Raw genomic sequence first — 11706 nt, 5'->3', positions numbered from 1 at the left:
TTCTCACCCCCTAAGAGTGAGCCTATTATATGCGCCACCCTGTATATGTTTCATATTACGTTTTCTTACATTCAGATGTCACGATACAGAGCTCCGTTCCACCAGTTGCGTTTATCTTATGGTAATAACAAAAAATAAAAATATCATAAAATATCAAACAAATTGTTGACGAAAAATTGAGATTTGGTAGTAGCAACGGAGAATCAATGTTGTACACACAGTAGCATTGCATCGGAATAACGTCACAACGACAACATGGCGACGCGAACGGATAAACGAAAATTGTATCAACAGTAGCTAACGCATTCGCTGTTCAATATAGGCTACTGTTTCAATTCGAAAAAATTTCATTGCTTTCATTTAATCTCATCTACTGCAATTTATGTTCATTGTTTGTTTTTCTGTTATTGTATGTATCTAGGTAGTGACCAGCAGACCCAGAAGTACTATTCTATAGTAAGCTAGTATCTTTTCGCTCTCTTCCACAGAATCGCGATTACAACTACCAAATCTCAATTTGTTCAAGATAATTGCTTGATGCTAATATATATATATTTCCTAGGGGCTTTTAAGTATATACATTTTGCAAAATATACACAAATATTCACAATATACACGTCTTATTCATCATATATACGGCATAAATCTCCAGTGAATATTTCATATTTTATTCTGTATATTGTGAATATTCACTGTACACACAGTATAGCTACACAGGAACGAAGAAAATCCGCACAAAAGAGAATGAAAAAATTCGTATATATGAATTATTCACGAAATATTCACCGAATATATGCAGCATATTCTTCATATATATATGACTATTCAGCATAATGTTTCAATATATACTGAAATAGTAGTATTCACTTGAAGTTAAAAGCCCCTAGTATATTTCATTCAGAATTATTTCACATTTTTATTGATTATTTGTCGATTATTTTCGATTATTTTAAATTAATTCGATTATTTTCTTTTGTCATTCTCCCCTTAGGTAATAACAAAGGGAAAAATTACACAGAAGAAGAGGATCGTTTTCTTGTTTGTATGTTACATAAATTGGGATTTGACAAAGAAAACGTTTACGAAGATCTGCGATCGGCTGTTCGGTAAGCCAATATATATATATATATAAAATGACTAGAAATTTAATCAATTCAATTTTCTTCATTTCGTATCAGTTCATCACCACAGTTCAGATTCGATTGGTTTTTAAAAAGTCGGACCGCCCTGGAACTTCAGCGTCGCTGTAATACGTTGATCACTCTAATTGAACGCGAAAATCAAGAACTCGAGGAGAAAGAGCGCCTTGAAAAGAAGAGAAAACCAGGTAAAGCCAATTCAACGCAAGCGAGTGCCACAACAAGTTTATCCACATCAAATCAACCGAAAAACAATCAAAAGCGCAAGAGCGATGTTACTATAAGCCAAGACAGTAAATTGACCAAAAAGAAAAAGAGATAAATAATACGATCATATAATTGAAATTACAAGCTGTTGTTGCTTCTTGTGGAACTCACATTCATCTAATCAGAGATGTAATGTAAATTAGTTTTGGGAAAATTTTATTTCAAAATTCCTTTTGGTATGCAACAAATTGCTGCCAGCAATAATCAAACAATCAAAATTTATTAAATGCGAAACCATTAAAAAAAGCACAAAAGAAACCAAATCTAATCAAAAAAAAAAAAAAAATGCCATTATATTTTTTTATGCGTGTCATATTCTAAAATTTATAAAATTTACAAATATTATACACATCGTTACAAAATTCTATCTTTTGAAAAATTGATCTTTTGATTATGTTATGAATATAAAATAAAATGTTTCATTTTTCACACATTTCTATTCCCTGTTATTCACTCTACGAATTAGTCACATTTTTGTCTTATTTGTAGTTTTTCTTCTCGAGATTTGCCGTTGTCGTTGAGTTTCGTTGTTATTTTTCCTTTGGATAAGTAATTTTTTCCATAGAAATTTCCAAAAAGCACAATAAATGAAATCATGTAAAAGACTAAGGCATATTGCATCCATTTTGGAAAATCACAACCAGATTGAATAGCATTGATTCCCTAAAAAGAGAAAGTCTTTTAATTATGAACTCTGTCAAGGTAAAAGTATCGGGACCAGTGTCACAATTCTACGATACAATTCCAAACGAAAAACTTTTCATTCAGAATTATAACATAGAGTCGCAGCACAGGCCTTTTTCGATTCACTGATTAAACATAAAACAAAAATGAAGGTGAGAAAAACACATCGCTAAAAACAAAACTAACCATAATCATTGCTCCAGTAAACTGAATCTGTATTAGAAAAGTGACAAATTAATATTTGCAAAATTTTAATCTAAAAATAAAAGAAACTACCAATTGAATAATTGTCAAGTATTTTTTCCACCACAAATATTTGGTAACATTTGGTCCAAGTGTCGAAAGGCCATAATATGAATACATCAAAACATGTATTGCGCTATTCGTCATCGCCGGGAGAAACGCTGCACAAAATTTGAACAAAGACAAACAAAAATGTTCAGAATATCATAAATAATATCATACAAAAAAAAACATAGAAACTCACTTGAGCCACTTGGGACGTATTTCACTCCTACCTAGGGGAGAATCACAAAAAAAAGAATAGAATTAATTTAAAATAATCGACAAATAATCGAAAAAGAATCAATAACAATTATTAAATAATACAAAGGCAATTTTTAAGTGAAGTGCCCCTAGACACCTACCCACCACAAAGGAAACATGGTGCTATGATGATAAACCTGCAAAATATATTTATACATGATTTATATGATTGATACATGTCAAATCATGATAGCAAAATAAATGCAAAAAATATACATACATGTAAAAAACTTAGTTGGAGATCCTTTTTGCGCAGAACAAAGAATAAGCTATCACAAAATTCTATACATTTTGAGAAGTAAAACCACCAAACAGCATTCGTAATCTAAGTAAAAAAAAAGGAAATTGAATTATCATCATTTTGTTTGATTATATAAAAAAACAAAATGCCGTTAAAAAATGCCCACAAATACTCACTCTAAGTTCTCCTGTTGAATAAATGGGTTTATATGGTTGACACAGATAATTATATTTTAACGAAATTGATGCAACTAACAACTCAAAGGCAATATAAAAATTCAGTACAGACATGGCCAAATTATATGTTAGTAGCGTTTGTTTCAATTCGAACGGTTTTCGGCTGAAAGATAAACACATTCAAGAAAAATGAAGTAGTGATTAAAGCACTCATAAGTACTTACTTCCGCATAATCCGTGGTCCAATCCACACAGTTAGTAAATAACCAAGAGTTATGGCAAGCGTTGGAAAAGGCGAGTCCACAAAAAGCATACCTTTTGTACGACTATCTGTAAATTCACATGAAATGTAATGTAGTTGAATTCGCGAAAATACTACTTTTTTGTTTATTTATTCTTCTTTAATTGTAATTTTTCGATTTTTTGTAGTTTACCTGATAATGTCAAAGTCCATGAATAGAAATCCATTGCACGTGTAATCAGATTATTAGATGTATAATTTGTATCCATTTTGTTGTAAACACTTGACAAAGGTTAAATCAACTTTGTGTTAAAACAATAAATAAATATTTTATTAAATTCGTGGCGTAGAACAAGAAAATGTATGAAAATTTGGCACGAAATTCCACAAACAGTTCAGCAATCGTCACACAATTAAAGGTTTACGTCCGTTTTGTTTGCATACTACGATTCAAATGTCAGCGAATAATGATTTGAATGCTTTTTGATGTTTCAATGGAATTTATTGAACATTTTTGCTGTGATAACTCAATTTTTGATCGATAGAATTGGGTTTCATATAAACTTGCACGGATTGCATAAATCACACATTCGATATGGCACATGTTCTAACGTAATATGTTATGTTTGAATATTTTTTTTTTCTTGTCGCAATGAACGTGAAATATAAAATTGCATGAAGTTAAAACTATTCAAAATTATTTAAGAGGCCTAATATATGAAACTCGTTAAAGTAGGAAAATCAATTAAGCTTTCAGTTTGAAAAATAAGAAAATTTTGATTTAAGTCATAAAAATTGATCGTAAATGTCATTGTAATCGGAAAATTGGAATAAAATGTTTTATTTGATATATTATACAACCTTGATGAGCTTTATACACCTGAAAAAACGGCTGACTTATCAAACACATGCAAGGGAAATATTGAATTACTGTGCGATGTGCACACAATTTATTAACGACCAATTCTGTTGAATAGTATTCTGAACAAGACAAAAGTCCATAAAAATTCTCTAAATTACATTGCTGACATAATTTTATAAAATTGCCAGCAGCTTAGGAAACATTGACCTTATGTGAAGTGATTACTCATCATTTTCTAAAATTAAGTACGTGTATTTCATTAAGATAACTTGGAATATAAGTATTCATAATTTATTTTTACAATTAGTTACATATATTTGTTAGATATTTTAATCATACAAATTTTAAATTAAATGAATTATTATTATTTATTGGCAGCTTTATAAACATCTTATTCTATATGAAAAAAATATCTCTTTATTTTAATTATTTTGTTGAATACAATAGTATATTTTGTCTAAAAACTAAATGGATTTTCCATCATTTGATGGTTATTAAGTAGAACAATCATATCAAAATTGAGAATTAAAAATGTTCGAAAGAGTTTCCAAAATGATTTTACACATCATTTAATTTGTTATTTCAAATCTATTACAGCTGTTCACAGTCAACATCACTATTTTCTTCGCTAAGACATCCGGTATTATCTTGTGTTTCAATTGTATTTGTTGCCCCAAAAACTCGTTCCAATTCAGCTATTCCACCAATTTCATTGCTTTTCCGTTTGGGATTCGGAAGTGTGTCTGTATCATTGTATCCGGGAAATGAATATGAGTCTTTTATTGGTTTGTTTGTGAATGCATTTGTCCAGAGTAATTTGTTGATTAAGTCTTTGGATTGATTGGTTGGTGGTGGAAAGAAATTATTATCAACGGTTGCATTAAATTTACTTGAAGCATTTGGAGTAGATAGAAATTGACGGTAAAGAGTTGAATCGGGATTTGTTGATGAAGGTCCAGCACCAAATAGATTAAACTGTGCCAAACGATTTGGAAATATTGGCATTCGGGTTGCTGGAGATGGCTGCATCGGCAGAGAAACATTTACGGCAGGTTGCACCGTTTGTGTGGGACCAAAATTTCGAAATGTAATGGCATCATGGTTTGGTGGCAACATCGGTTGTGGTTGAGTCATATTTGGCGATTGGCTGAATAACCATAATCGATCTCCAACGACCATTGGTCGTGCTATACCTAAAGTGATAAAAAAATGCAATAAAACAATATGAAAATATAGGAAAATATATAGTATACCACAACAGCAAACAAATTTGTAATGTTTTTAGTACATTCTAACGTTGAAAAATGTAACGTTTTGGCCCATTCTGGTGGTCATTTTCGTGTCAAATGGAACGGAGATTATATGCATAGTTTCCACGAATTGCAATGGAATGGATCCACTTGTTTCTTTCACTTCCAATAATATTTCATTTGACAACATAATGTGAACACAACCCAATACATTAAGTTTTAAATTGCAAATCTAAATCTTACTCTCAAATAAAAAAATAAACAATTTATTCGGAAAGAGATTTGCATAATTTAATTTAAAACTCTGCAGAAGAACTCTTTTATACGTCATTTATTGCATTTAATTTTCTTTATTTGTGGAATTATTATTTTGAATTTTCGAAATGCAACTGACATCTTTCTGACATTTTTCGATTGGCGCGGTGTATATGTGTCAAACCAAATGCAACGATATTCATTTATATGTATTAAAAATGTGCTCGCATCTTATACTAATAATAGTTAGTATAAACAACTTTTGCACCAACCGATTTTGTTTACAATAAAACTTTGTTTTGTTTTCAACAGGATTTCTTGAGAATTATATGAGAGTGTTTGAAGCGTGGTTTGGGCGATCAATTGGTTTTATTGTCATTTCAAAAACGATTTTGTGTGTTTGGAATGCTGTTCCCTGTGGAATGGATATATTCACAGTTGGTTTTGTGACTTTCTTTGTTTTAATTTCGAAATAACAGAGTGTTGATAAAATTTACTGTGAATATTCCAACAACATTTCGATCGGCAAAATATTTGATGTCACGTTGGAAATAAATTTCATCATTCGATTTAGAATACAGAGTCACTTTGTTGAGGTAAGAGGTGATATTTATAATGCGTTCTTCATTACTGTTTCATTTAATTTGTTATAGAAGTGTTTATAACTTATTGTGTTTGTGATCTATGCTATATTTGGTGCATTTTTTTCTTTAATTTTTGTGCAATAGTTCTATCACGATGAGAAGAAAGAGAGCCAAGAATGGGCGCAGTGCGTCGTTGAAGATGACTCTAAATCAAGTGCTGCGGGAAGAGTATCGTGCACCATTCATCGATCAGGTCACATACTGGTGCCTTTCGGCCACAATGATAACGACTCTGGCGTCATTACTGTTTTTTTTTTTTCAAAGCAAACAAAGCCTTTGATGATGAAAATGTTCGATTTTTTAAAGGTGAATCCGATGAATACACGAATGATCAATTCAATAAATACGTGAATGGTGTAATTGGTGAATGTTTCACCTCGGTATTACAAGAAAATTACCACAAATTACCGCTTGCATTTCGACGAACTGTGGAGCAAGCATGCCCTGATTTTCTTCGTCCAGAAAATTGGCCAGCTCCTGAGGGCATGAGGAACGCATTCAATCATCACATCACTCAGTACATAACAAACGTGAAAAATAACATCAGAGTATGGGCATTCAGTCGCATCAAGAAATTTTTCACGCTAAAGCGCTACGAACTGAATTTGAATCGACAAGGAAATCTCATCACTGAATTGGATGTAAAACGTGCGACGAAGATCGTAATGTTCCAGAGTAGAGTCGGGAGAAACGCGAACATCGATCTTCTATTAAACGAAGCAGCAGGCATTGGATTGCCAATCAATGTACACTTCCAGAATCTCATTCGTGATCGCTGGTTCTAAACCATCCCAATATTTATAAACATTCAGCGACAAATTTTCGATTTTCACGCGAAATATAAAATGTTGAAACAACGCTGGTTCCAATATCGACGCGAAAATATCGAATATAGCATTGAAATTAGCAAAAGGAAAACGCAGTCAGCCAATAAACATTGAAAAAACTGAATACGATAGCAATCCAGCTATCTATTGGGATTTAATATTTGACATGCCAAAAATTTCGAAACTTGGAAATGGTAAGGAATTCGATTTTGCTGTGGCAACCGATAGTGTGGAAGTTTCGTTATGTTTCGTGAAGCCTGAACGCAATACACCAGAACTTGATAACAACACCATCAAAGAGAAGTACAATAATTTTGAGTTTGATTATGTGCTTGGAATCGATCCAGGAGTTCGTACATGGAACGCCACCGTTCGCAAACACGTTTGATCCGGCAACGAGGTAAGAAACAATAAATTCATTCTTTATTTATCATTTGTTTACTTCTATGATTTTTTGTTCGTTAATCTCAGGAAAACATCACAATTGATGGCCCAAAATACCATTTCAAAGCGAAATATGGCAAACGCAAGCGTAAATCCGATCAATGGACTGAATTGTTGCAAAAACAACGGGAGCTCGACTATAAACGCTATGCATTTTTTCCATCGCCGAAAGGACGTTCACATTGGATGTGTTACATCGCTTATTATGTGAAAATGATGAAACCAGCTATGGCGGTGTACACAACAAGAAAGTTTATTCGACTCCGTCTCGATAAATACATCGAAGAGAATCGGGCCAGTGACAAAATCGCGGCATCACTGACGAAAAAAAAGTCGACGCTCGTTTTTATTGGTGCAGCTCAAATAGCTCCAAACTCACCAATTGGTATTAAAAAGCGATTGCGATGCCCGGGATTACGACGACTATTGAACAGTTTCAAGAAGTTGGGAAATTGTATTGTACGATTGGTCGACGAATACAATACATCGCAAACTTGTGCAAAATGTTTCCGGCCATTCGATCGACGAACCAAAAGCGATCGATACAAAGTTTGTCAGCATTTTATTCCAAGTGAAGATATGAGTCATCGCAATGGAATTTACCGAACGTGATTATCACCATGAAAAGCAACCGAGTATACCAACAATTGCGTAAATATGCAGTTGATTTTGTTAATCGATTGAATGCAGCCAACCCAGATCATATTCCAATGGATTCAGATGGTTTAGTGTCAAAACTTCAAGTATGTTTCAAAAACTGGCAACTAAACACTGGCGTTTTGAAAGATGATCGAGCTCCATTTCAATTGAAAACTGTTTGGCACCGGGATATCGTTGCAGCCAAGAACATCATGTACAAAGGTGAAAAAATATCACTGAAATTAAAAATATTTAAGAATGTTTTGGCTAACAATTTGTTGTTTACGATTTTGGTTTTAGGTCCTTGTACGGTGTTAAGATTGGACATTCATCCGCAACTATTGAGACCACAGAATCAAAATGCTGCCGTACAAAATCAAGCAGCTGACGATGGGGATTCCAGTGACGATGAGGACTACGTTTATGTTCTCGATGTTTCCGATGACGACCAGTTTTAATTACATGTAGCATTAAGATTTCTTTTTAAATAATATTATTGTAACGTTTTGTTACTATGCTGGGCTTGAGTTTTGTGGCCTTGACCGAAGTACGGGCAGTTCGGTATATAAAATAACCCGTAGGTGAGTATCATTTATTGAACTGAACCGATAGTATATTGATGTTGATTCATACTTAGTAACTGAGTTTATTTTTTCTCTTTTTTCTTTCCATTGCGACGTTGAAAATGACTGAAACTACACTCAAATCCGACCTCAATATTGACCGTCAATATATGCCCGATAATGGATGAATTTGCCACAACAAATGATTTTGGGAATAGAGAGGAAAAAATGAATTTATATTTAGTTTAAGATTAACCTGAAACTTAAATTTGAGATTTGGTAGTTGTAATCGATCTTGTGGGAGAAAAAAAATGTTTACTATATAATAGTGATATTAGAGAATGTGAACAATAAAAATTAATAATCGTAGCTGTCATACAGTCATATGAGAGTAAAGAAACCACACCGACCAATACGAATTGCAAAGAACAACGTCTGCGACTTAACTGCACTATTCGCATGAATCTCACGATTCAGACGATTTTGTCGAAAATGCATTATGCTCAAAGGTATGAATCAATTGAAAATAGAGTCTATCCATTTTTTGATGTTTTTGATTCTAATTACACAGGACTTTGTTGGATGTTTGGCGTACTAGTGCCTGATTCGCTGAGAAGACCACCAAACAATGTCAACTGACAAGCAGCAGCATTGAATCCATAAATTATCAAATAAATATTATAACGATTAGTTAGCTTAGATAGCCTTGTTGTGCGTTCATAAGAACAGTACAACGGTAGTACGGAGGGAAGGAGCCCGTAGGTGAGTAAATATTTTAATTTAAAAAAAATTAACCGAGTAATGCGCTATATGTTTTATATGAAAACGTCACACGAATCTCCCCCGAAAACGACATCTTTGGTCTTGCAGCAGAAGCTGTTTCTATGCTGAAAATTTCCTTTCAGTTTAAAAAATTTAAAATATTATTTATGTAGAATTGTACAAATATTTTAAAACTTTGAAATGAGATTTACAGAAATATGCATTTGAAAATTGTTTTAAAAAATAAACACGGTACAGTCAATTTCAAAAATTTCAATGAATAATATTGTTGACATATTTTCACGATGACAGCTATTTTTGCGGTACAAAATTGACCCGTTTGAATGATTTGTCAATATTGAACAATTGAACATACTCTACACACATGGGGAAACAGAGATGGCGTTGTCGTAGCATGTAGAAAAATATATGTTTAACGCAATATTCGGCTTAAAAAAATCCATATACAATTCAATTGATACTAATGATTGTCGTTCCTCTTTTCCATGTATTTACACCTGAATGTTACGCTATGGCAACCGTAAAAATAACTGAAACTACACACAAATCCGGGTTCAAATTCGACCGTGAATTTGTGCCTGATAATGGGTGAATTTGCATTACAAATTGTTCCTTGGGTTCCCCCTAGATGTAGATGGAAATTTTGATTTTGAACATTAAATTATGAACATCCCCCAGCAAATAATTTTTAAATTTTGAAAGATTATTTTACAACATTGGCAGAAAAAATCGAATTTTTTTTCAGAATCTTTTGAAAATTTGGTGCACAATAGTTCTTGTTCCCGAAAAAATGTCACTTTTTGTTTGAAATTGAATTTAAGTTATAAGGACAGAATCTCATTAGGTTTGAAAGAATCTCATCAGAAAGTATATATTTTTATCTGAAGCATTTTGTGCTTGTTAACCAATATGTTAAACACAAAAACGAATGCGCTTGGAAATCAACAGATTTGTATGAAAAGTGACAATTACCTTGCTGTTGTTACATTTTCGATGTGATGTTTTTCCCATGATTTTGTATCTGATTACAATGATTTATCCACTATTACTACCAAATCTCAATTTTTGTTAGAAATATTTTTTTAAATAATTTGCTTATGGATGCTTTAAAATATGGGAGTCTAATACAAAATAAATAAATATTGATGTTGTGATATACCACCGATTCCAATATGTGCGTAGTATTGTGAGGCTAATGTTTCCACATCCGACGTATACTTTCGCTTCCATTTGGTTCGACGATTTTGAAACCAAATTTTAATCTGAAGAACGAAAAAGTAAATGAGTCGTTAACATTTATCATGCATACACCATAAAGAACCAACATTTATTACTTGAGTTTCAGTGAGCCGTAGCTGTTTTGCCAATGCGGTTCTCTTTGCCACTGATAAATATTTTCCACGCTCGAATTCCGTCTCAAGCGCCTTTATTTGAGATGCTGAGAATGCTGTACGTGGTCGCTTTTTTCGATCATCATTTTGTGCTTGAATTATAAAATTTAAAAAATAAATAAATAATTAAATATATCGTTGAAAAACTCTTGATATTGAAATTGTTTCGTATATTTAAATGGCAGTTATAAAAGAAAACCGCTCACATTTTCCATTTGCCTTAATTCTTTTCTGTGGATTAAATAGCCTTTCAGTGACAGTTTGAAATTGTGAGTATAAAAAAGCTTAAATGTAAACAATGTCGTCTATATGTTTCACACCTCTCCGATTAAGGCGGAGCTCTTTCAATTCTATATATTTCGTCCTCTTCATATTTTTTTTCCTAGAATACATGAACTATCAATACTTGTTTTCGTATAAATGTCAATTGAAACAAGTCATTTTACGCATTCTTTCATGAAGTTTTTCATCACAATTGACAAATGATGAAATTTCAAAATCTATCTAAGCAATGTTTCTGTTATGGTGTGGTTGAAAATTTCTTATTGCATCTTTTGTTCCATTTTGTTTGCTTAATTTGTAATTTTTCAAATCGCACAGCTCGTAGAGAATAGACTAAATCGTATTCTCATTCAATTTGGCAGCGCAATATAAACAATTTAATTAAAATTCCAATCACAACTAATTAATTGCAAAATCATCAAAATATCAGTGATGGTTTTTTCCTATCTGAATAGCGCTAGCTATTCGCAGC

General features: G+C 32.5%; 4 protein-coding genes across 4 annotated transcripts; 2 read left to right on the top strand and 2 right to left on the bottom strand.

The window, feature by feature from the left end:
* Positions 1-26: 26 nt before the first annotated feature.
* On the top strand, positions 27-1691 carry LOC116351672 (chromatin-remodeling complex ATPase chain Iswi-like). The gene is made up of 3 exons (XM_031783807.1): positions 27-121; positions 992-1106; positions 1179-1691. Exons 1-3 carry the CDS (start codon positions 46-48, stop codon positions 1459-1461), a joined length of 474 nt encoding a protein of 157 aa, XP_031639667.1. The 5' UTR covers positions 27-45; the 3' UTR covers positions 1462-1691.
* A 7-nt stretch (positions 1692-1698) lies between these two features.
* On the bottom strand, positions 1699-3844 carry LOC116351671 (elongation of very long chain fatty acids protein 4-like). The gene is made up of 9 exons (XM_031783806.1): positions 3488-3844; positions 3278-3383; positions 3054-3216; positions 2857-2961; positions 2738-2773; positions 2578-2608; positions 2367-2494; positions 2277-2303; positions 1699-2069 (listed from the first exon to the last, which is right to left on the bottom strand). The coding sequence occupies exons 1-9, from the start codon at positions 3561-3563 to the stop codon at positions 1869-1871; spliced, it is 873 nt and encodes a 290-aa protein (XP_031639666.1). The 5' UTR covers positions 3564-3844; the 3' UTR covers positions 1699-1868.
* A 691-nt stretch (positions 3845-4535) lies between these two features.
* LOC116351670 (ventral anterior homeobox 2-like) lies at positions 4536-11044 on the bottom strand (the record flags this gene model as incomplete). Its single annotated transcript, XM_031783805.1, has 3 exons — positions 4536-5349; positions 10721-10823; positions 10896-11044. Coding segments are annotated over 3 exons (854 nt in total), but the record flags the coding sequence as incomplete, so codon positions are not given.
* On the top strand, positions 6405-8921 carry LOC116351669. The gene is made up of 3 exons (XM_031783804.1): positions 6405-7532; positions 7604-8437; positions 8516-8921. The coding sequence occupies exons 2-3, from the start codon at positions 8197-8199 to the stop codon at positions 8671-8673; spliced, it is 399 nt and encodes a 132-aa protein (XP_031639664.1). The 5' UTR covers positions 6405-7532; positions 7604-8196; the 3' UTR covers positions 8674-8921.
* Positions 11045-11706: the final 662 nt, after the last annotated feature.

This window comes from Contarinia nasturtii, unplaced genomic scaffold (genome assembly GCF_009176525.2).
Source record: "Contarinia nasturtii isolate CC-2019 unplaced genomic scaffold, AAFC_CNas_1.1 Cnas_scaffold_5980, whole genome shotgun sequence".
In the NCBI taxonomy this organism is placed as follows: domain Eukaryota; kingdom Metazoa; phylum Arthropoda; class Insecta; order Diptera; family Cecidomyiidae; genus Contarinia; species Contarinia nasturtii.
Note: the sequence above shows the minus strand (reverse complement) of the source record. Positions and strands in the feature narration are given on the sequence as shown.